The 25359-nt window shown below is 42.5% G+C and overlaps 1 protein-coding gene across 10 annotated transcripts in view; it reads left to right on the forward strand.

The window, feature by feature from the left end:
- The window catches only part of KALRN (kalirin RhoGEF kinase), a 746508-nt gene that overhangs the window by 628198 nt on the left and 92951 nt on the right, over window positions 1-25359 (forward strand). For 6 of the 10 annotated variants that reach the window (XM_043525781.1, XM_043525784.1, XM_043525783.1 and 3 more), the window contains 2 exons: window positions 22282-22565; window positions 23607-23711. In XM_043525781.1, coding sequence (XP_043381716.1) covers window positions 22282-22565; window positions 23607-23711 — 389 coding nt within the window. The remainder of the gene's footprint in view (window positions 1-22281; window positions 22566-23606; window positions 23712-25359) is intronic. The other 4 variants (XM_043525782.1, XM_043525785.1, XM_027819434.3 and 1 more) reach the window with 1 other exon arrangement.

Consider the following 25359-nt stretch of genomic DNA (forward strand, 5'->3'; position numbering starts at 1 on the left):
TGAATGTTAGACCCTCCCACTTATGTTTATTATATGGAAAACAAAAGCTGAGTGTTGGGGAAGGTTCTTTTATTTTAAGGAGCCTGTCCTTTTCTTCTGTCCTCTCCCCCTTACTCCCCCACACCCCCCGCCCAAGTCTTTTGCTCATTTTCCTCTTCCATGTCTTGCATCTCCTTTACCCCGTTTTTTTCATTCTCCTTTTGTTAATCTCAAAAATTCATTGACTCATGCTAAGGAAGATGTGTAGTGTAAGACTAATTAAATAGATTTTCCTTGGCTTCAATTTTAGTGACTCTGATGTATGGTAAAGACTGTTCAGCCAGTCACCTCTTAGATCTTCTCTAAGCTGTCAGAAACATTGTGCCATACTGGAAGATGGAGAAATTGGCATAACCACAAGCGCTGTCAGAGCATTAGTACAAGTTATCTCTTTATTAGATAAAAGGCAAGTTTTCTTAGGAAAACCATTTTTAGAAGATATGAGGGTTATAGGCATTAAAGTCAACTGTAGAGCATTGTTAAGGAAATTAGTACCTTTCTGCTTCATGATAGCAAGGGTATGATCTGCAATAAACTCATTCATATTAGGAAATGTTATGGACTTGAACATTCTATTTTCTGTTTAAAACTGAACCATGGTTACAGTATGTGAAGCATACTGGAATGTGTGTCCAAAACAGCTTTGTTGAAATCATCATGGAGGCAAAAACAATGGTGAAGATTAAGAATGTCTGACAAGCTTGTCCAGTTTCTTAGTGCTTCCTGAATAGCAAATATGAGGAAACTACTAAATTCTTCAATAGGCTTTCTGGGAAAAACCACTGAATTGCTTACTAGTTGTGACATTAGAATGTCTATAGACTCAGCAGTACTAGCCTTCTGTCTGTGCGGTTTCTTTCATTTGTTCGGTCCTTTGTGTTTAAGGGTTCTTGGTGCTCTCACACCAAAGTGGCTTTTTAAATTTTGACCCAGTTCCACTATGGCAGTTGTTTTCAGCCTTTTTTCATTTGCAGACCCCTAAAATATTTCAAATTAGAGGTGCAGACCCCTTTGGAAATCTTAGACTTAGTCTGTGGACTACCAGGTGTCCACAGACCACAGGTTGAAAATCACTGTTCTGTGGTAACAGCCACCTTTCACGGACCCCTTAGACATAGTCTGTAGACCGCCCCCCCCCCGCAGGTTGAAAACCACTGCACTAGGGAAACTTCTACATCCCTAATAGAACTTTCTCTTGTCCCTTCAAAGTCACTGCATCCTCACATGCCTAAGGATTGTATCTGGAGTCAAGACAGGCCATGCCATCCTTTGAGAGACAGTTGCATTTGGGATGTGGCAAAGGGGATGTACAGACAAGACTTTCAGATCTCACATTGTACAAGTATACAGATCAGCCACATGCTATCAAGTATCAGAGGAGTAGCCGTGTTAGTCTGGATCTGTAATAGTGGCAAAGAGTCATGTGACACCTGATAGACTAAAAGACGTATCGGAGCATAAGCTTTGGTGGGTGAATACCCACTTTGTCAGATGCATGGAGTGGAAATTTCCAGAGGCAGGTATAAATATGCAAGCAAGAATCAGCCTAGGGATAATGAGGTTAGCTCAATCAGGGAGGATGAGGCCCTCTTCTAGCAGTTGAGGTGTGAACACCAAGGGAGGAAAAACTGCTTTTGTAGTTGGCTAGCCATTCACAGTCTTTGTTTAATCCTGAGCTGATAGTGTCAAATTTGCAAATGAACTGAAGCTCAGCAGTTTCTCTTTGAAGTCTGGTCCTGAAGTTTTTTTTTGCTGCAGGATGGCTGCCTTTTAAATCTGCTATTGTGTGTCCAGGGAGGTTGAAGTGTTCTCCTATGGGTTTTTGTATATTGCCATTCCTAATATCTGATTTGTGTCCATTTATCCTTTTATGGAGGGACTGTTCAGTTTGGCTGATGTACATAGCAGAGGGGCATTTCTGGCACATGGCGTATATTACATTGGTGGACGTGCAGGTGAATGAACCGGTGATGGTGTGGCTGATCTGGTTAGGTCCTGTGATGGTGTCACTGGTGTAGATGTGGGCAGAGTTGGCATCGAGGTTTGTTGCATGGATTGGTTCCTGAGTTAGAGTTACTATGGTGTGGTGTGTTGTTGCTGGTGAGAATATGCTTCAGGTTGGCAGTTTGTCTGTGGGCGAGCACAGGCCTTGGGAGACAGGCCAGCCAAAGTGAGGGATCATTGTCCAGGATGGGTTGTAGATCACTGATGATGCGTTGGAGAGATTTTAGCTGAGGACTGTATGTGATGGCCAGTGGAGTTCTGTTGGTTTCTTTCTTGGGCTTGTCTCGCAGCAGGAGGCTTCTGGGTACATGTCTGGCTCTGTTGATCTATTTCCTTATTTCCTCATGCGGGTATCGTAGTTTTGAGAATGCTTGGTGAGGATCTTTTTTCAGAGTAGCAGCCGTGTTAGTCTGTATTTGCAAAAAGAAAAAGAGTACGTGTGGCGACTTAGAGATCTTGTAGGTGTTGGTCTCTTTCTGAGGGGTTGGAGCAAATGCGGTTGTACCTCCGTGCTTGGCTGTAGACAATGGATCGTCTGGTGTGTCCGGGATGGAAGCTGGAGGTATGAAGGTAGGCATAGCGGTTGGTGGGTTTTCAGTATAGGGTGGTAACGTGACCATCCCTTATTTGCACCATGGGGTCTAGGAAGTGGACCTCCCGTGTAGATTGGTCCAGGCTGAGGTTGATGGTGGGGTGGAAGCTGTTGAAATCGTGGTGGAATTCTTTCAGGGTTTCCTTCCCTTGAGTCCAGATGATGAAAATGTCATCAATGTAGCATAGGTAGAGAAGGGACGTGAGTGGACGACAGCTGAGGAAGCGTTGTTCCAGGTCAGCCATAAAAATGTTGGCATATTGTGGGGCCATGCGGATGCCCATAGTGGTGCCACTGGTCAGGAGGTGTATATTGTCACCAAATTTGAAATAATTGTGTGTGAGGATAAAGTCACAGAGCTCGGAAACCGGTTGTGCTGTGGCATCATTAGGGATACTGTTCCTGACAGCTTGTATTCCATCTGTGTTTGGGATGTTTGTGTGGAGAGCCTCTACATCCATGGCGGCTAGGATGGTGTTTTCTGGAAGATCACCAATGCATTATAGTCTTCTCAGGAAATCAGTGATGTCACTGAGATAGCTGGGAGTGCTGGTGGCATAGGGTCTGAGTAGGGAGCGGTGCTGATCCTAATTCTTGAGGTTACTGTATTGTTTTCAGCTCTCATAAGTTAAGCTGATTTAAAAGAGAGTACATCAATTTTGCTTTCATGCCCGTAAAACTCCCAAACCATCTCTTATACTTCAAGCACATATGAGAGATCACAAGACTTATCTTGCCACAAGACTCCGGGTGAAAGACTTGACTCTTAAGGGAAAAACACTTGTGATAAGTACACACTGGCTGAGCACTGATAAAGAGCAGAGTAAACGGGGTGTATTACTTTTCTACAAAGCATTTCAAGACTGGAGAGGAATTGTCTTGAATATTCCAAGTAGGGTTAATGGGGGGAGGAGAGCAATTCTTTCCCAAGTTGTCTTTCCTGATATTCAGTCTAGCACTGATCTTCTAAACTGGGGATGAAGTGGTGGAAGCTCCATTGAGATACTTGTAGACTAAACAAAGCAGTTTGAAAACTATATACCATAGGGAATGCTCATAGGAGGAGTGGACTCTTCGGCTAACTGGACAACTTAATACAGTAGATAAGTGTCATTCTCAGTTTCTACTTGGGGGTGGGTATAGATAGATCTTTCAAGCAAAGTCTTGAATATGTTTCTACTCTTAACATGACTCCAACTCAAGTGTTACAAGCACTGAAGAGTGAAATATAAAGTAAACACATAGACGAGGTAGCAGGTGTAAGCAATTAGGAGCCTAGGAAATGCACCTAGTCCTGTCATCTCTTCCAAAATGTTTTCAGCCTCTGAGCTTGAGGAAGACAATAGGCTTCACAGGAGAGTTTCATATCAGTTCCTTTTGCATAATCAGATTACATCATGACAAGTGAACTCTTGCAGAAGAATGCAGCACGCAAATGAAACCATCCACCTTCTGAGTCATAGGGAGGTAGTGATTTAAGTCAGTTTTACAGTCTCAAAGAAGGGATCTTGCTAGTTTGGTATTCAATAGGCATCATACTTCTGCAGATTCTTCTGCAGTGTATATTTTTCACATCACAAAATAAGTAGCCCTTAAATATCCAGTTCACTTTTAGGTGGATACACCAAACTAGTTATTACCACATAAGAATTACATTGCTACCATTTAAACGCTCTTATTATGGTGTAAAGCAGAGAGAAGCAACAAAAGCTTGTCAGACATTTTTGTAAAGAACACGTTGTAAATAATCTGTTCTTTAAAAAGGAGCAGCTTAGTGGGTAAAGAAAAATCCTATCAGATATGATGGAAAATGTCTTCTGTTCTAATTTCTTTCCAATTGGGAAATATTAACTTTTATTTCACACCTGAAACTAACATGTTCTCTCTGATTTGTCCTGGTTTGTGTGTCACTGTAGTCAGTCATGTCAACCTTATTGTGGGTTTAAAGTAGGTTCAGCTGACTAGCATATCAGCTGTGACTGACAGGGGTTTCAGACAATCAGCAATGTGAGATACATGCCTCTCCCTTGTGAATTGTCCATTTTTGTCCAATTAATTCTTTTTGGGTTGCTATAAATTTATCCCCTCTTCCTCCTCCCCCCCACCCTCCCCTCAATCCCAAAACTCACCATGACTCTCCCCACTGGCTTCAGACCTTTTTGAGGTTAGAGTTACATTAATTAAAATGATTATCCTGGACTGCTTCATGTGTAATTGAAAAATTCCCCTTGGTTAGGTCCTAGCAAGGTGAGCATTAGAACCTGCAAATAAAAAAATGTATAAAACTGAATTTATTTCCTTATATGAAAGGATTACTACATTTAGGTTTGCTTCACTTTTTCTTTGTCATGCACTTTTTTCCTTCAGTGTGATGTGTACAAAACAACTTTCATAGGAAAGCACTGAAAATCAACTCTTTTGACAGCATTTGTTGGGTGTTTGAAAGATATATTTAGTGGTGGTTTGGAGGGGTGGAAATAACATTCTTGGTTTTCTTGGCAGGTTTCTTACAACTTACACTGTACTATACTTGTACTACAGTATAGAGTAAGTGGCAGTGTGACAGTGGCTCCCAAAGGGAGTGAATTTAATGGCCTTAAGGAAGGAGTCCACAGTTAGCCAGAGGCCACTAGCACCGCTTTCTATGCCGTTTCAAGCAAAGATCTCTTGTTTGTCAATGCAAGACAAAGTATCTAGTTCAAAGTATCTTTTCCATACTCCTGTTGAGTGGGATGGAGCAGAATTGGGGTCCCGAAGGATACAATGGGAAAAGGGAGTAGCACCTCCTGAGACACTGATGAAGCTACTCAGAAAATCCCAACTTCATTTCGGTATAAGTTTGAGCACCACAACTACAAAATCTTGTAATTAATAATGTGCTATATCATACTTTCTCAAGAATCTCAAAAAGCTTTACAGAGTCAATGAAGCCTATCAAATCCTCATGACACACACTAATGTTTAATATCCATTTTACAGATTATCAAACTGAGTCAGACGCCAGTTAAATGACTTTCCCAAGCTGTTCGGTTTTGACCAGAAAGTCTGGTCAAAAAGGGGACCTGCCAGTGTCCAGTCAGACACACTGAATGGACACCAAAAGTCCAGTTACTGTAGGTGGGAGGGTCATCAACCTATGCCAGGCCCTGCTCAGTCAGGGCTGCCTCTTGCCTGCATCTGTGGGTAGGCAGGCAGCAGGCTTGGAGTCAGGCTGCAGCTCCCAGCCCCAGAGCAGAGGGGGACCAGCTGGGGTGGGAAGAAGGTGGAGGGCAGCAAGTGATGGGGGTGGGGATGACAGGCAGAGCAGGAAGCGGGCCCAAGGGAAGAGCTGGAGTGTGTGCGGGCGGGGGGTCCAGTTTTCAAAAACGTGTAACCCTAACAGCAAATTTGGGGCAATAGGAGTCAGGATTTCTGATTCCCAGAATCATGTTCTAACTGTTAGACATCTTCTACAGTAAGACAGGTTAGCATGGCTCAGTAAGTACCTTTTTTCTGCTGTCCATGGCCTTAACACTGTTACCCAGCACAAAGGCTAACCGTGGCTAAAACCTCCTGCAAAATAGTGTTCAGTAAGATTATTCATGAGTAAGAGTGACAGAATTGGGCCCTGTTGAAAATAATGGCACGGAGATAGTGCCCCAAATGGCCTATGTGTTCATGCCAATTTCAAGAGGCAGGGAGCATCCACATACTTCAATAAGATCTACAAATGCTTCGAACCTCTGAAAATCAGGACACAACTGGACAGTGCCATGGAACAGTTCTGTAAGATGCTGTCAAGTATTGCACAACTCGGCATAACTTAACCACACACTGAATAAATACACTTTGAGCATGTTTTGAAGAGATGTAGCCTAATTCATCCTCTGGGGATATAATATGTATATCACTGAGATCCAATTTAGCATCATGCGATCTAGCTTTTTGTGGCCTAAGGACTCTGCTTTAAGACATCCATTAGTTACCAACGGTAATGTGTTTTACTTAAAAATGCAAATGTGTTCAGTGAGTAGAATATAAAAATAAGATGGTACCAAAGCTTCATATAACTGAAGTGCATCAAATCTTGTATATTTCAGATCCTTCATATTTTATATGTGAGTTAACCATCTGAAATAATGTTCAAACATTTAATTCAAATCATCTATACTTCGAGTGAGAGTAACTACTGCCTACTTCACCTGCAAAATATCTTTAGTGTAAAGTGATAACACTTAAACATTCTGGGTTTGTCTTGAATTATGTTACCTGAGTATTTACAGTATTCCCTCTAAGTGACCTGAAATGCATGACTCTATCTGGCAAATGGCTCTCTCTCCCTCAGCACAGTAGACAATCATGTCAGTAAAATGCCAGTTCATAGTGAAGCCTGTGCAGAATATGAGAGCATCTGGCAGCTTTTGAGGCTTCTACTTTTTTGTACTGCAAAAATAGATTTGTTAAAAATGTCCAGTTTTCGTACTGAAACCTGAGTTGAGAGTGAGATTGACTCCAGAATACCCAATAGCCTGGTGGGTAGGGCACTGGCCTCAGGCCTCTCTCAAACCAGATCAGCTCCCTGCTTTACCTGGTTCAAAGTGATCCGGGATGAGATAATTCTACTCTGAATTGGTGTTTGATATCCCAGGTCACTGCCCTAACCGCCAGGCTACACAGTGGAAGAATATCTGTCATGCACCATCTCTCACCCCTACCCCAAAAAAGTATTCCAAGTTACTTTTCTCAGTTGTTTTGGAACTTGGCTTTGAAATGAGAGTAACTACTTGGTAGAGCACACGCTCAAGTTGAAAGTTTGACTGGTGGCTCCCCCTTTCCAAAATGCAGTGGTGCAGCGTGTAACGTAAATGATTCACATTATAAAATGCAGTACTAAAGATCTAGGCAAAACTGAATTTTGACATTGATTACTACCTAGCCACTCATAAGGAACACTGGCACAGACTGCTGTATTTTGAAAGCTGTCAGTGGGCTGTTCCAACCTTGGAAATCAAAATCAGACAGTTGGGAATAAGATATCGCCTGGGTAACTCTTGAAAGGTCTGTGGTTATATCAGAACGTTAACACTGCTTCAGAATGTTGAGAGCTCAGTATGTACTGCAGAGATTTTCCTCAGTCCAGGGAAACCCTTTCCCAAGGGGCAGAATGGAGAAATCTTCCTTCTTGCTGGTCTCTAAGAAATCCAGCATTCATACTTCAGCACGTGAAAGATAACCTCTCCTGAGGGCCTGTCTTGCTCATGCCAGTTTATTAGGTTTTGACAAAGCTACTCCCTCCCCTTATGAGCTGTTAAATGAAAACAAAGGGACAGAGTAGAATTAGAACATTCAAAAACCAGTCGGAGAACACTGTAACCTCCCTGGTCACTCAATTTCAGACCTAAAAGTCGCAATTCTCCAACAAAAAAACTTCAAAAACAGACTCCAGCGAGAAACTGCAGAATTGGAATTAATTTGCAAACTGGACACCATTAAATTAGGCTTGAATAAAGACTGGGAGTTTTTACTTTGCGTAATGACCCATGCTAATTTTTTTTCCCCTACTGTTACTCAGACCTTCTTGTCAACTGTTGGAAATGGGCCATCCTGATTATCACTACAAAATATTTTTTCTCCTCTAGATAATACCCCACCTTAATTAATTGGTCTCTTTACAGTTGGTATGGCAACACCCATTTTTTCATGGGAGTGTGTATATGTATATATAATCTTCCTACTGTATTTTCCACTGTGTGCATCGGATGAAGTGGGTTTTAGCCCACAAAAGCTTATGCCCAAATAAACTTTAGTCTCTAAAGTGCCACAAGTACTCCTCGGTTTTGGTTTTTGTTTTGTTGTTTGCTGATACAGACTAACACGGCTACCGCTCTGAAACCTATATTCTTCTTGTCACTATCTGGGGGCATCTTGTGATGATTTGGGTTTCTGAAAAGTATATTGAAACCTCTTGCAAATCTAACAGCCTTATGAGGGTAATTAGCGTCTTTTGAAGCTGGTTGCCTGTTCTCCCTCTGTAATTTTCAAACAGTAAAATATAAAACACCAGTAATTCAGATCTTCCTGTTTTACTTGGTGACCACCATTTACACTTATTCAGACCTCCTTTAACCCATCTTCATTATCTTTGCTACAAGGATATATTTTTCTTTAAGTAATTTTAGAAGTCAAGGGGGTGGAGGAAGTAGCTTCTGGGAATTGGCACTGGGAGCTCAGGCACAGAAGTATGCAACGTGGCTTTGGGCATACTTATCATCGAACAGCTCTACACTCGTTCTCGTTAGTCATATGGTGTCCACTGTAGCCCCAGGACCATCCACAACTTATTTTTTATTCCATCCTTCTGTCTTTGGGACTATCAGAGCTGAATAATATATTAAGAGTGAGCAAGTGAAAACAGTCCAGCATGAACATCTACTTGACTGTACAGTTTTTCTATGTCATTGCCTAATCCTAGTCACATGCACGTAGATCATATTGGGGGTTCTGCCCTGGCTGTAACCAGTTTTTTCTTTACCATGAGGCTTCCTATGACCTCAATAGAGGAGTGTAGTGGGACTCTTCCCCCAGTACACATTTCCCTTTGTACACTTGTATCCCTCTCATCCTATCTTGTAGTGTTACTTAGTAACACTATATGACTTAAACAGTATATTCTGCACTCGTCGGTATGTAGAGGAAGAATTAGTCTCTGCTGTGAGTTCTTTACAGCCTCAGAGTGTCAAAGGACAACGTCTCCTCACTGAATAGGCTTTGTAAACCCTGTGTGTGCTTGGAAGGTTTAGTGACATCATTCTAACCATAGACTTCTCCTCCAAACCTGTGCAAAAAACGTTTTTTGGTTCCCAATAATCTGATTGTGGCTTCTATTTTTTTTCCATTAGAAATTGGGCAGGGTGCATGTCTGCAGATTCCTTTTGAGATACAGAAATAGGCGCTCCTGGGCTGTAAACAAGCTAGTCAGATGTCTTCATGCTATCTCTTTTCTCTGAGCTCTCTGGGTAGGGGAAATGGTTTGTTCTACAGCAGAAAAGGCCTGCTCTGAGCCTAGGGCAACATTGGCCTCAGTGGTGATGTCATGTCACTGAGGAATCACTTAATTAAAAGTGGAAAAATTCTTACTGTAGCTCAATTTTGAGAGCTGCTGAATGAAGCTGACCCTTGACACCCTGCAAAAGAATAGGCCTTGTGTTTTATTAACAGCTGCTTGGAAAGTATGTGTAACAAATTTGTTTTTGTGCCCACCACTAGGATAAAAGATGGTATTCCATAGACTGCTACCATGCCATCCATAGCAGAAATAAAATAGCTAGATCCAAAGTAAAAAGCTGATCAGTTGGACTCCATATAGATGTTTAAACATTTCATGGTGATCTATGCTAAAAGGAGGGTATATTTATAATTTCTAGTGAATGGTTTTATTAGTGCTATGCAAAAATGATGCACTGCTTCTTGCATGTGCAACTTCACACCTACTGGGTGGGTGGCAGTGGGCAGGTTTTTAAAAATTCTAGGTTACGTCACACTTCAGGTGTCCACAAAGGGTTCTTAACATAACTGAATTTATGTTGAGAATGCAGAAATCTCTCTTGCTAAATAGAATTTCAGAAATAAAAATTTTAGGGTTTTTGTTGCTATGAGTGGCCCTCTTTTAGGGTGACCAGGTGTCTGGTTTTCAACCAGAACACCTGGTAGAAAAGGGACCCTGGTGGCTCAGGTCAGCACCGCTAACCGGGCCATTAAAAGTCCGGTTGGCAGTGCTGCAGAGCTAAAGCAGGCTAGTCTCTACCTGACCTGGCTCTGCGCTGCACTCTGGAAGCAGCCAGCAGGTCCAGCTCCTAGGTGGGGTGGGGAAGGGGGACGCACAGGGCTCTGTGCACTGCCCCTGCCCCTAGCACCTGCTCTGCACTCCCATTGGCCGGGAACCATAACCAATGGGAGCTGTGGGGGTGGTGACTGCGGGCGAGAGCAGTGCACAGAGCCGCCTGCTGTGCTTCTGCCTTGGAGACAGACCTACGGCTGGCTGCTTTCTGGGCACAGCACGGAGTCAGGACAGGCAGGAAGCCTGCCTTAACACCGCTGCACCGCTGGCCAGGAGCTGCCTGAGGTAAGCCCATGCCCTAGCCCTGAGCGCCCTAGCCCTGAGCGCCCCACCCCAGAGCCTGCACCCCCAGCTGGAGCCCTCATCCCCTCCCTCACTCCAGCCCAGTGAAAGTGAGTGAGGGTGGGGGAGAGCGAGCCAGCGAGGGACAGGGAATGTAGTGAGTGGGGGGGCAGGGCCTCAGGGAAGCAGCAGGACAGAGGGTGTGGTCTCAGGGAAGGGGCAGGGCTAGGGTGTTCAGTTTTGTGTGATTAGGAAGTTGGCAACCCTACCCTCTTTCCCAGCGTGGAACTTCCAGAATTATTGTTTGTCATGGATTCACAAAGTGTTTCAATTTCAAAATGAAAAGTGAAATGAGCTTGGCGCTTAAAAATTCCTCCAAAGAAACATGCAATAGCTTTGACCTAAGCATTAGTTTGTACAAAAAAGAACCCCTCCCCTCCCAGCCAGAAACTAAACCAAGCAGCATTCAAAGTTGAGTTTTCTCCAGAAACCTGCTACCCAACTCCATTGCCTTGTGGGAAGAATACTCAATTCTTAATTTTTGCCAGGGCTGAGCCCCAGCCACGTCTGGGCTTCGTGCATCAATTATGAATTTTTTTGTTAGTTTGCTTGAGCTCCAGCCCCTCTTTCATTACAAATTAAACACTGAGAATGCTCCTATCTGTCTTTGCCAGCCAAGTGATATTTGTTGCAGCTGTGCTCTGAGCTGGTTCACAATGTGTCCTCTCTGCCTGGTATATGTGGGGGTTTCTGGAAACTTATGAACAAGTGTGCCTGAGATTTCTACAGAAAATACATTTTAACACTTACTCATGGCATCCTGACTTCTTTCACCCTTCAGAGTGATTTCTCTAGTAAATGTCGTTTGGCGCCAACTTCCATTGGCGCTAGTGGTGCTCGCGCTCCCCTGGCCCCGCCCCAACTCCGACCCCTCCCGAAATCATGCCCTGGCCCCACCTCTTCCCCCAGTGCGCCATGTTCTTCCTCCTCCTCCTCCCCCGTCCCTCCCAGTGCCTGCCATGCGAAACAGCTGTTTCGAGGCACTGGGAGGGACGGGGGAAGAAGCAGGATGTGGCGGCACACTCGGGAGGAGACGGAGGTGAGCTAGGGAGGGGAGCTTCTGGTGGGTGCAGAGCACCCACCAATTTTTCCCCATGGGTGCTCCAGCCCTGGAGCACCCACAGAGTCTGTGCCTATGGTGGTGGTCTGTAGGGAGCTAAGTAAGGCTTCCCTTCTTGGCGTAGCTCTCACTCCTCTGGCTCTTCAACTCTAGATTGAGGCTGGCTGGGATTACCTCACACAGTGAGCTGCTTGATGAACTCTCTGTTGCTTCCTTGTGATTCTTGCCACAAACTCCAGAGTGGCTACTATAAATAAGACACAAGTGGTGTGGGTGAGGTGTGAATTGTGAAAAGAGACTAGCTTGTCAAGAAGACTGATAAGAGCAGTAAAGCAAAAAAACTTCCCTAAGGAAGGTGGTGATGTTGGTCTATGCTTTTCTATGTGAGCACACTTCAGAGAGACTAGGACAACCAGAGTATGACGGGCTCACCCAACAGCAGGTGTCTATGCTGCTGCTTCTAACTCTGTAGGTGTTAGGTCAGGTCATAGCCTCTCTGGCTGGCTGCTCTCCTAGTTAGTAAGTAATTACTGCATGTACTACCCTGCTCTTAGCTTTAGATACTCCTCCATAGAGCATGTGTACTCTCGTCCTCCAGATACTCTGCAATAAGACTCCTTTCCCCAAAAGATCACTTACAACAGCTTTAATTCTGCATGCTACACCAAGACTAATTGTTCTAGCTATTTCTCTGCCAGACTGACTTCAACAGTTACTGCATCTTGTTACTGTCCTATTAGAAGTGTCTGGGTTTTGTTACTGATTTCTTTCCCTTGTGCTGCCTCTCTTTTCCTAGAGATGCTAGACGTGTTCATATCGCACTCTCAGTACCCTTTTTTATTTTTAAAGAATCTTGAAGACTGCACCCTTCAGAGCTGCTTTTTTAGGCCTTTGGTTTAGCTCCATCTATGAAACTTTCCTAGAGTTGCAGTAACTCATTCCTGACCTCCAGCTTGATAAGTGGAGTTCTTAGACGTAACCCCTTATTGATTGACACAACCTAAACCTGGTGACTAGTTTGGTTTCTCAGCTTTCCAAGAGTGTTCTGAGGAAATTCATGTCTGAAGAACTCAGCTAAAATAAACCTGTTCAGTTGAAGTTAATGGCAGGCTGCCTTTTGGGGATTTATTGCTGGTTAGAACAAACTGTCACATGCTTAACCTCAACTAATTTCCTGCTGGGAGATGCAACTGATACAAAGTACACTAAGTCCCTGGATTGTTCATTTTGCTTTGGCCTACTATCCTATCTGAACAGCATAACCAGGGAGATGTACGTTCCTTAACCCCAGGGAGATCAGTGACTATTACCCTAAGACATAGAAGCCCCCAGTAGCATTCGTTATGCTTTCTAGAAATCGCTGGATAGTAACGCTTTTTTTAATTCTAAAACCTTGTATTGACTTGGGCAATGTAGGTGGAGTGCCCTCTTCTAAATACCATCTGAATCAAAGCAAGCTCTGTTTTCTTGCCCATTACAAGTAATACCAGGTTTTCAGTAAAGAAACTATTTTTAAGTTCTAAATGTCTAGCATAACTTCGAGTTTAGTCTTTTTTTGGTTAATTCTGGAGGTCAGATTTGCATGTTCATAGTTGAACCAGGAAGTCAGACTTCTGAATTTCACTAGATTGAAAGTCTGTCACACTTCTGGCTCTAACTCCTTTTTATTTTTTTAGCCAGGTATGTTGCTTTCTATTTCTCAAATATTTTGTGTAATTCTAACACAACTTTTACTCAATGAAGTCCATATAATTTTGCCAGTTGAATATGTGGATGAAATTATTTATCCCAAGAAACTGACCTGTGAGAATTCTGGCAACTTCATTTGATGCCTCTTCAGTGTTACTTTGAGTTGAGGCATCAGATGAGCCCCCAAAAATAAAATAGAAAACTGCCAACATCTGCCTGATCTCCAGTACAGATGGGCCCAAAGTAAAATGCTGAACCCAAACATCTTCCATACTTTGGAAGGTAGGTGAAAATTTTGCAGGTGAATCTGAACTTATTTTCAGACATGAAACCAGGTAGCATGGAGTTTCTTCTGACTTCTGCCTGAGCTTACTTGAAATTCAGCCACATCTTTTTGAAACATATGAATACTAACAAAATTGACCAGCATTCTGAACCTACAAGGAAATCTGAAATGTGCACAGTTTTGTGCCTAGGTTTTGTTAAAGTTTAGCACCACTCTAATTTTAAATGATTCCCACTCCAATTGTCGTCTTTCTCCATCTATGTGGGTGCTTAGGACTATTTGCATAGTCTTGTGGCTTTTTCACTGAAACCTCTTGTGGTGGCTTTGATTTGAAAAGGTGGTCTTCTGTATTATAGAATGTTGACAAATGTTAGCTTTTTAGCAGTATAACTAGCTGCTTTTGTATAAGCAATGGGAAGACTTCTTCCTTTACTGACAAACCTGACTCTAATGCAATAGGTTGTTGGCCAGGAATCCAAAGTAGATGGATTGTTTCTTGAACTCTGCTGCAAATTCACAGTAGGTGCATGTAGTGACTAGAATCTACTCAAGCTGTAAAGCTTGGATCTAGATTTCAATCCTCCCAAACACTGAAGTTTTTTAATGCGTGTTAGCACCCACTAGCATGTCTAAATACTTTACACAAAAACACCTGCAAGACCAAAAGAGCTTGCAATCCAACGGCCTTATTCAGCCACCCTTGAATGCATTGAGTAGAACTTCACCTCCTGACTAGTCCTCCTCACTTTAAATGGTGTGGCATGAGAAGTAAGGTATTAGTATGAATAAAGGAACCTGAATCAGTCCCTAAATTATAGACTTGAGACCATTCCGTATGTACATTGGGAATGGGATGTACTTGGGAAGGAAGAGAACGTTACAGACTGCAAGAATAAGAGTGAGCATCTCACTGATTGAGATGAAGATTTTGTGTAAATGCACATTTTAAAAATAAGTGCTAATGCAAATGTTCTCATTGCACACACACGGTGGGCACAGAAGAACCCTGCTTTCCAAGACACTCAAGTACAAAGGAATTCAAGGTCTCCAAAACTGGTAACTTGAATGGAATCCATATTCTCCTCCTATGCTGATATTTCACCCCTGCACCATAAAGGAGATATCATTTTTCTTGCAATAATTGCTGCAGATGGAAAATGGGCTCTGGAAGGCACAATAGAGCTCAATTGACTGTTTATTGGGAGAGATCATGAAGCCATTACTCCCACTAGTGAGTGGCTATTCACAGGCATAGTCCCATTGACTTCAGTGAGTTTGCCAATGGGGTTCACAATCTTGTTAACTGTATTTGACATCCTTGAGGTACAATCCTTCTGCCCTACCTGGAATGATGCTTAGATGACTTGGAAATGCAACACAGAAATCAAATTCCTACACTGGTTTTTTTTGTTTGTTTGTTTTTTTGAGGAAGCCTGCAGTTGTCCATCACTGCTACAGAAAATTGCTTTGAGATAGTATGGTCATCCCAGTTAAACTTCACATTAAGATACTGTGATCTTGCTCTTCTGACTTTAAAACAGAATTTTATCCTTTTGTAAGTCACTGACATTTTTACAGCTGTAAGCTATTCTAATGCCTAGCTATCAAGAATAAAAGCCATTTGGGACATCTGAACTAGTTTCTCTCTTTAGATAGATCGTTTGAATAGTGTGGCTCTAAAAGATTTCTTTTCTGTAATTTGATGTGAGAAGTCTTTTCAGCACCTCATTGGAGAGACTAGTGCCTGTAATGCTGAATCAGATATTTCTAACATAATGTCATCACATTCTTCTAGTTCCCACTGTGTAGGGGGTGGGGAAGTTAAATTGAAATGACTTATACTAGTCACCTGGGACCACATTCTCTTTTTGAAACGTTTCAAGGGCTATGCTTTCAATACTCTGAATCCTCAGAAATTCTGATTTTTCATTCAGAATGTTATATTTAAATGGCCTCTTTCTGAGTAATGGACCATCTCCTAGATTTAAGGCTATTTTAGCAACAAGAATAAACAAGTTCACTAATTTGGCAGTGCAAAACCATCAAATGTTAAGGCTTTTTAATCTGACTGTGAATATCTGCTACTGTCATGTTGCCAAGCAACAGATTTCTTGGAGACTTGTTTAGAGGTGCAAGCTGGGTTGTGAATCTACCCCATACTAGCTTGCCATCCCCTAACTGACCATCTGTACCATGCTGACGCACACTAATAATCTGTTATTGGGCTTTGATCTAATCTTTGAAACAGGACCAGATCGAAGAGTATTAAAGACCTGTTAATGTGAGTCAGCAGTGTCCATATTCAAGTAGAAAGGCCCTCATACTCTTTTTTTGTGTCTGAGTGGTTTGGGCAGGAAACTTATCCAGCCGTATTAGTCTACTGAACCCAGTGTAGACATTTTGGTTTACCAGGTAAACATCTAAAAAGTTCTGTCCTGGCATAGTGGTGACATCATGATATACATGGATATGCCCATTTGCTGTACTCTGCAGCTGTTCCAGAAGAACCTGGTGTTCCCGTAGTCTGTCCTTGAAGTGAGGGCAAAAGTTAATCAGTCTTTACGGGTAACAGGAAATGTGACTGTATAATTTCCACACTTCACCTGGATCATCTTAATGAAATTGTTTCCAGTGCACATTCACACCCGTAGTTTTGTGACTAGGAGAGAGTCATAGCAAATCCTCACTGTTGCACTTGATACCTCTTGCTGTCTGAATTTCAGTCTATTTGAAGACCTCAGACTGAAAAAATCCACTGATAAGTCTAAAAAATAATTGACTTAATTTTCCCCCATCAGAGATCTGACCTGGTCTGAACTTTTGGAGTTTCTGGAGACTTTATCGAGAGTGACTAGTGACTTGGATGCTCAATTTGGCACACTTTCAGAGGGCCTAATTTTCAGAGAGCAGATTTTTTTTCCCATGACTTTCTGAACATCAAGCCCCTGTAAAAAGATTCAGTAAACTGAGCATCTAAACAGCAAGGCACCCAAAGTCCCTTTTCAGACCATCTATAGGGTTGTCAATTTTTGGTTTGGCATATTTCTGGAGGTTTAGTCACATAGCAATCTTTAATGACAGATTAATCTTTAATTCCTGGAGACTCCAGGACAATCCTGGAGGTGTGGCAACCTTACCACTAGAATGAACACACACACAGAGAGCAAGTTTCAGACAGGTAGCCATGTTAGTCTGTATCAGTAAAAACAACGAGGAGTCCTTGTGGCACCTTAGAGACTAACAAATTTATTTGGGCATAAGCTTTTGTGGGATATAACCCACTTCATCAGATGCATGGAGTGGAAAATGGGAGTTGCCTTACCGAGTGGGGGGAGGGAGGAGGTCAGTGCTAACGAAGTCAATTCAATTAGGGTGGCCCATTCCTAACAGTTGACAAGAAGCTGTGAATATCAACAGAGGGAAAAATTATTTTTTGTACTGACCCAGCCACTCCCAGTCTTTATTCAGGCCTAATTTGATGGTGTCCAGTTTGCAAACTAATTCCACTTCTGCAGTTTCTCATTGAAGGGTTTTTTTGTTGAAGAATGGTGACTTTTAATTCTGTTGAATGTCCATGGAGACTGAAGTGCTCTCCTACTGGTTTTTGAATGTTACAATTCTTGATGTCTGATTTGTGTCCAGCAACTACACACCACACAACAGAAACACTAACCCAGGAACCAACCCCTGCAACAAACTCCGTTGCCAACTCTGCATATCTATTCAAGGAACATCATCATAGGACCCAACCACATCAGCCACACCGCCCTTAATGGTGTGGCTGATGTGGTTGGGTCCTATGATGATGTTCCTTGAATAGATATGCAGAGTTGGCAACGGAGTTTGTTGCAGGGGTTGGTTCCTGGGTTCGTGTTTCTGTTGTGTGGTGTGTAGTTGCTGGACACAAATCAGACATCAAGAATTGTAACATTCAAAAACCAGTAGGAGAGCACTTCAGTCTCCATGGACACTCAATAACAGAATTAAGTCGCCATTAAAGTAGAAGGAGCTGTGACTGGAACCTAAAGAGGAGTGTGGTGGTTTTTGTTTAATTTTGGGATTATTGCTTTTTATCTGGGCTCTGAGGAAAGAGCCTTTTAAACAATTGTACCAGTGCTCCTTTCAGAAGGCTTTACTGTAGGGAGATATACTGCCATAAAGTAGTGTGTTTGGCTTCTTGACTAGGCTGTTTAAGTGACTTCATTGTTACAGCATAGGGGGAGGAGGGAAACTGAGGCAGGCCACTACAGAATGGTACTTGGCTGCGAACAGATGCTCAGGAAGCAACAGTGGCCCTTATATAGCCATGATTTTATGATGTATAGTTAATCTGGTGTATCTGACCCATATGGAAGTATCCATTTTTTGTACTGTCCCAGGGTAAATTGGGTAACTATAAAAAACATACATTTTTTAATTAATACACATACCTCTAAATACCCCTATAAATTGTGTCCCATTCTTTAGTCATCACTAGGGCAGAGTCTTCCTTGACCACTGTGGGATATTTGCCTAAGTAAAGATACTCCAAATTAGCCTAAAAGAACAGGAGTACTTGTGGCACCTTAGAGACTAACAAATTTATTTGAGCATAAGCTTTCGTGAGCTACAGCTCACTTCATCAGATGCATTCAGTGGAAAATACAGTGGCGGCTGCTACTCTGAAACCTGTCATTATGCAAGGCACTGAATTTAGCCGTATGGCGTGGAAATCTATCAACTTCATGAAAAAACTCATACCCCATTGTATTTTCCACTGAATGCATCCAATGAAGCGAGCTGTAGCTCATGAAAGCTTATGCTCAAATAAAGTTGTTAGTCTCTAAGGTGCCATAAGTACTCCTTTTTCTTTTCGCTTAAGGTGAGCTATTAAGCAGGAGAGCAGGGGGAGGGGAACCTTTTGTAGTGATAATCAAGGTGGGCCATTTCCAGCAGTTGACAAGAACGTCTGAGGAACAGTGGGGGGGGTGGGGGTGAGGGAAATAATTTTACTTTGTGTAATGACCCATCCACTCCCGGTCTTTATTCAAGCCTAAGTTAATTGTATCCAGTTTGCAAATTAATTCTAGTTCTGCTATCTTTCCTGGTTTAACCAACTTGGTCCAAGTTTATAAAGTAGTAATATTTTTGCCAGCAGAGAGCTGCTCTGGAGGGAGAGGGTTACTATTTTACAATTTTAGGTCACTAAACAAAGCATTTTACTGCATGTTTAGAGTTAATTTATGAACAATGGAGGGGATTACTTAGTTTGCAATAGGCTAAGAGAAGCTAAAGTTTGGCTCCTCAAACATTAAGAATACCCAGATTATCACTTCTCTGCTGGAGTGGGGAAAGGAAGAACTAGTTTGAAAATGGCCAGATGATAGACGGCCCTTTTGGAATGTCTTGTTCCAAAGGCGGGGGGGAGAAAGTTGTGGGGGGGGGGGTTTGGGTTTTTTTGGGCCCACCAAGTTTGACTCCTTTCCTTTTAAGGTCAAAGAACCAGCCTTATCTATGAAAATGCATGGCTTCAGTCAGTTACTATTGATTTTATTTTCAGCCTATTTTGTGTTAATCAACTAATGTTAACTAGGTACAAGGGAGGCTTACAGAGCTGTTTTCAGAGGCTAGCTTATCTGCTGTCTGATAGGCTTCAGACACTTTCCATTCACAGAACTCACGTGTTCCTTTGAAAGCCAAACTTTATCAGCATACCCTGTTGTGTCAGCAAAATTCAAGGTTTTAGAATAGTAACTTTGCACTTTTGAGCAACATGCAGGACATAAGTTCCCTTCCCTCTCCAGTTTAAACTCCCTGCATGTTAGCTGTGGAATGCAAACTTTCCACATCTCTTCACTCAGCAAAGTTTCTACTACTGAAATATTCCACTTTGAAACAGAACAGCCATCTGTTTCCAGGAAGCTGTCTTTGCACAGACTAGCTACTCTAGCAGTTAAAATAACTTTTAAAGTTACTGTCCTGTACAAAACTCCTTCATGGGCTCATGGAAGGTGTCACTTTGGTGGCCATGGAGAGTGGATTCTTTTGTTTCTCAATTTAAATGTGTACTGCGCACAAATCCTGTCGGGGCTAGCCCCATTTGCAAGGTATTCAAGGCCGAAGGGTACTATGCTCTTTGGGAGGGGATTCTAACAGCAGATGTTAGCATGCACAGCCAAACATGAAAAGAAGCCCCTAACTTACATTCAAAGTAACGTTATGATCCAAAACAAACTCCAGCAGATCAGCCATCTTGAATCTTTTTACTGAGGCACTGATGGAAAGGTAAATAAATCTAGTGATCACTACCCATTTGAATTCATTGCGGTATAATCCCAATTTGTCAGAACAAGACTCTGACATTAGGAAAACAAAAAAACAAATGAAACAAGTAAGGTGAACTTGTCCTGAAGGGAAAAATGTCTTGTTTTGTGGGAAATCAGTGTTATGCTATGGAATTTGCCCTATAAGCAGGAAACTCCTGTAGGGCAAGTGGGATTTTAAGTCTCCAGTATTGTAAAACACATGAGATTAAAGGGAAAGCATTCTGACAGCAACCTGTGCTGTGCAATGGTCTCCCATTGGAGTAGGTTCCCCATAACCTAATCAGCCTCTCTTGTAGAATCAGTTTGAGAAGAAAGGGCAATTTTCACAATTCTCTGGATGTGTGTAATTCAGTCTTGCTGCTGTGCCTGCCAGAGAGGATGCCAAATGTGGTGGTGGTTTTAGTGATGTGCAAAACCATTTACTGAGTACCAGTCATACCTCCTTTCACACCATCTGCTGAATAGTCAAGATGTGAACTTTTAGTCCTTATTGACCTGGGGTGGATTTGAACTTGCAGCCTTGGAGGTAAAGGGTCCATTATCCTATTATTGATCCACAGAGCCATTATGTCAGTGTTGAGCTCCAACCAATCCTAGAGCCAGCAAGTGCCTGCACCAGTAGGGTGACCAGATGTCCCAATTTTATAGGGGCAGTCCCGATTTTTGGGTTCTTTATATATAGGCTATTTTTTCCTCTCTTCTCCTCCCCCCCCCAATTTTTCACACTTGCTGTCTGATCACTGTATGTATCAATCACCTGGTACAAGCTAGGACTTTGCTATTTTGTCAGATATCAACGGCCTCCAGGCAGCTTGGAATTTCAGGGGTATAGAGAAGGAGAGAGTCGGTTTTAAGGCTAGAGAGGCGCACCAGATCATCTAGTCTGACCTCCTGTATATTATAGCCCACCCGCACACTAAACCCAGCCCACCCGCATTCTCTATTCCCTGGCTGTTTACTCTGCGCTGTTTGTGGGGTAGGAAAGACAAGGTAATAAGAGCTTCTGCAATGACTTTATGCCACCCTAGGATCCCCATATGCTGGGTGCTCTTCCGTCTGCACTGGGGGAAGCAGACCTGGTACACTGAACAACACTTTCAATTCAACTTCAGTAATGTCTGGCTGATTTAATCAGGCAATGGCAAAGTGTCACTTTCTTCTGTACGCTGAAGGAACACTGTAGTCTCCCTTTGGCTGTAGAGCTTCTGCCCACTACTTTCCCCGGCTGCCCTATGGCCTAGCTCCTTGCTAATCTTTAAAAGATACAGTAATATAACCTCTGCTGTCCTGAAAACAAAATCCAGCTACCCAAGTGGAATCTGTACAAAATTCCTAAGCCTGTTTTTCTAAAATAAGTTTCAATGCTTTGAAATAAATGGAGTGACGTTCACCTTTTTGCCAGATCTAAAGATGTCAGTTTTGCTCAGCATGATTCACTTTTAAATCTAGAGCCGGCCACTACTGATCCAGATCAAAGGTGCAAGGGCTTCACTCAAACCAAGGACATTGTTTACTGAGCAGGAGGAGGGAATCTGCAAAAAAAGGAGCCTGTCAGGAATGACTTCTGAAGCAGTTCTCTAAGCTATACTTTACTTTCCCACTTCTTGCAAGAAGCTAGCACAAGCTCAGGGACACAGCCTAAAAACCCATCATTGTATAGCTAACAGAAGACACACAGTATGTACTTATGATCGCTTAAGTTTCCAGTTGAAACAAAATGGAACAGACTGACTAGGTGCTGATGGCTGGAAAAGCTTTATGGTAGTAGCTGTTGCTGTAGCTATTTTGTGCCTTGCTCTCACTTCACAGTGGAGTCTGGGGTAGGAACTGAGAAAATCTAGTTGCATTTTTTGTCTGATGTTTCACAAGTACAGGTAATATGGAGGGAAATGAGAAGTATATAGGATTTAGAGGAATCTTAACCATTTTTTTCAATCAGGTGTGCAGTAAATATAGGTGTGCTATAGAATTAATTTCTAAAGAAAACAGACTGACTTGTTCAACACTTGACAAATTTATTTTTCAAAACATCTTTATTGTTCTGCTCTGCACAAATCCCCATGCACAGTAACATGGTACATCCTAATTGAGGGTAGTCCCAGAAAGCCAGCAGGCAGTGTCATCAGTCATCTGTTTTGTTTCCTTCAGATGCATATTCAGTCTCCTCCGGTGAAAATGGAGGGAAGTCAGAATCGGTGGCCAACTTGCAGCCTCAGTCATCCCTTAACTCAATCCAGAGCTCTCCTGGCCCAAAGCGTTCAACAAACACACTGAAAAAATGGCTGACAAGTCCTGTGCGTCGGCTGAACAGTGGGAAGGCTGAGAGTAACCTCAAAAAACAGAAGAAAGTGCGAGATGGCAGGAAGAGCTTTGACCTGGGTTCACCAAAGCCTGGTGATGAGACCACTCCTCAAGGGGACAGTGCAGATGAGGTATGTATTAACAGTAATGTAGATGAGACTGCATCTTGGGCAGAGCATTCAGTGATGTCTGTCTGCCAATCCAGAATAAGGATGTATCTATACATAGTCAGGAACAGCTGTTCCTGACTAACTGTGTACACTCACTGTTCTGGAATAATGGTGCCTTGTTCTCATTTACTTTCACTTGAAAGTGTGCTAAATTAGGTGCGGGGGCTGAGTGGAGTGGTGGAGAACCTCCTTTTGTGCTTACATCTTTCATAATCACAGTAGTTTTCCTGTAATATCTTTTCAGAATAACTAAAATAAAATTGATTATATTTATACCACAGATATGATCCTGCCATGTTGAATATCTAACATTAATTCAGGCTAAGACTTTCAAAATTATTGTACACCAGGATGTTTGGTGTTTGTTTCAATGTAATTACTAAACAAGACGTTCCACATTAAGATGCACAGTAAGCATTCTTCAGCAATGATTAACAATTTATGCTGATACCTATATTTGTTTTAAACTGACATTTTTTCTAAGTCATACCAACTTTTTTTGCTGTTAAATATATTTATCTGCAGCAATAATGGCCACTGTCTCCCTGTGTCACGCTGATTAGAATGTTACTTCGTGATCCATCCTGTCACAGCTCTAGCTTGAAAGTTGAACAGAAAATGGTCGCACTATTTGAATGCATGGGGAGATAAGAAATTCAAAGCTTTACATTACCTTTTATTAATGTAAATTAGATGTGGCCTCTGTAAGGCAATAGAGGTAAATAAAAAAAATCTTAGGTGTCCCATTAACTATTATTTAATGGCTTTCAGCAACTTGCTTTGGAAGAGTATATTGTCCCTGGCTGATCTCTCAATAGTGAAAAAAATATTTACTATGACTTCCCTTTGTCATGGCAGCCAGACTTATCCATAATCCTCCCTGCCCCGTATCTGTGATACAGCTATTGTATTAGAAATAAGCATGAAGGTAGCTAGCTAGGCTTTGAAGTGGTGTGTTCGTATAACCAGCCCTTTTGTGTCTAACGATGATCTTGCTTTCAGAAGAGTAAGAAGGGTTGGGGAGAAGATGAGCCAGATGAAGAATCCCACACACCGCTTCCTCCTCCTATGAAGATTTTTGACAATGACCCTACGCAGGATGAAATGGTAGGGCTTTGCTGCTAACCAGTTTGTTGGCTAGTTGTGGTTCCCCAAATGACTCTGCTTTATTCATTTGACTATATTGTTAATAGTGAATAATTCTTCCAGTATACATAGGTCAGTCAGGTTACAGTGGACAATTTTCTTGTGGTGTTACTGTTCAGAACCCTTCACTGAATAGCTTTTAAGAAAATGGTGCCTGCTGAGCAATCCAGCTGTGTAGTCTTTGCTTTGGTGCATAAGGACGCTGCTTCTTTGTTTTGTGTTAAAATTTTCTATAACTTAAATTCCACACTGGGGGTGGGTGGGGGGGGGGTGCTGGTTGGTGACTGTTTGTTTTGGCCCCAGTGAATAGGGCAGATGTAGTATCATCAAATGCAGGAGATCCAGAAAGGAAACTGACTGGGGGTCAGGAGACCTGGGCACTAATCCAAGTCCTGCCAGTGTCTTCCTGTGTGACCTCAGTTAAGTCACTTCACTTCTCTGTGCCCCAGCTTTCCTATCTGTGAAATGGGGAGAAAGGTCCTTATGCACCATTCTAAACTGCTTTGGAACTTTGAAAAGTGCTATATAAATTCAAAGTGTTATTTGCTGGGTCTTTTCAGAGACAACTGGGGGTATTCACTCGCCTGACCAAAAAAAGAAAACCAAAGCCAACTTCTCTTGTTATGCACTGGAGCAACAATTTAGGTCCTATAGGAATCTTCAGTTCTTTCCCATGCTTGTGCATCATGCTGATAGGCTACTTGTCAATAGGTTTTTCTCTTCTATTGTGCTATCTGTATTTCTGCTACTACAGGCCCAGATTTCAAACTTGGGCATCTTAGACTAGCCATTTGGAGACTCAGGCACCCAGATTACTGTTTAGGTGCCTGAATGTCCATTTAATCACCCAATATGGATATTAAGGTGCCTGTGTTTTGGAAAGTGAGCTCTATGGCCCTTTTGGGTGTTTTACTTACTGTTAGTGCCATTTAGCTGCATGTGATGGAGAGGCTGCTGGAGGCATTCGGTTGTGGTGAATGACATAGTGGTGTATAAAATGAATCCTTGGATTATTTCAGTTTGCTTTGGAGTGAGGGGAGACTTTAACCTGTGAATTTGATCCATGGATCTGCTTTGTTTTCACTTAATTGCCTTGGTTGTCTGTCTTGTCTACATATTTTATTTTTTTCCTTGTTCTGTCAACTCATACAAATCTGTTCTCCTGTAAGCAGCTTCCTTTCTTTCCTCGTGGCATCTGTTTCAACACTATACTTCCCACCGCTCAAGATCCAGTTAGTTAATGTGTGCAAAGAGGCAAAAATAGGAGAGATTAGGAAGTCATCCCCAAAACCCGCTGGTTCTGGGGAGGATTATCGCTGGTTAGGAGCTTCAGAAAGGGCAGTGAGCAGCAAGTCTCTGCCAGCTAGCCAGTGCATGGACCCATGGATCAGAGTGATACAGGGTGGATTCAGGGGCACTCCTCTCATCTGTCAGCTTCTGTTACAACATTGGGTGGAGGCAGCAAGATGGGCAGGCAGCAGCTGGGAGTCATGGACTCTTGACCTTATGTTATTGCATGTACTGCTGGCTGTTTGGAGGGGTAAGGGGTGGCGGGGAGCAAAGCTTTGGATCCATGCCAGTATGGTGTTAGTCTGCTCCTGGCTGGTTG

Source organism: Chelonia mydas, chromosome 11 (genome assembly GCF_015237465.2).
Source record: "Chelonia mydas isolate rCheMyd1 chromosome 11, rCheMyd1.pri.v2, whole genome shotgun sequence".
Classification (NCBI taxonomy): Eukaryota; Metazoa; Chordata; order Testudines; family Cheloniidae; genus Chelonia; species Chelonia mydas.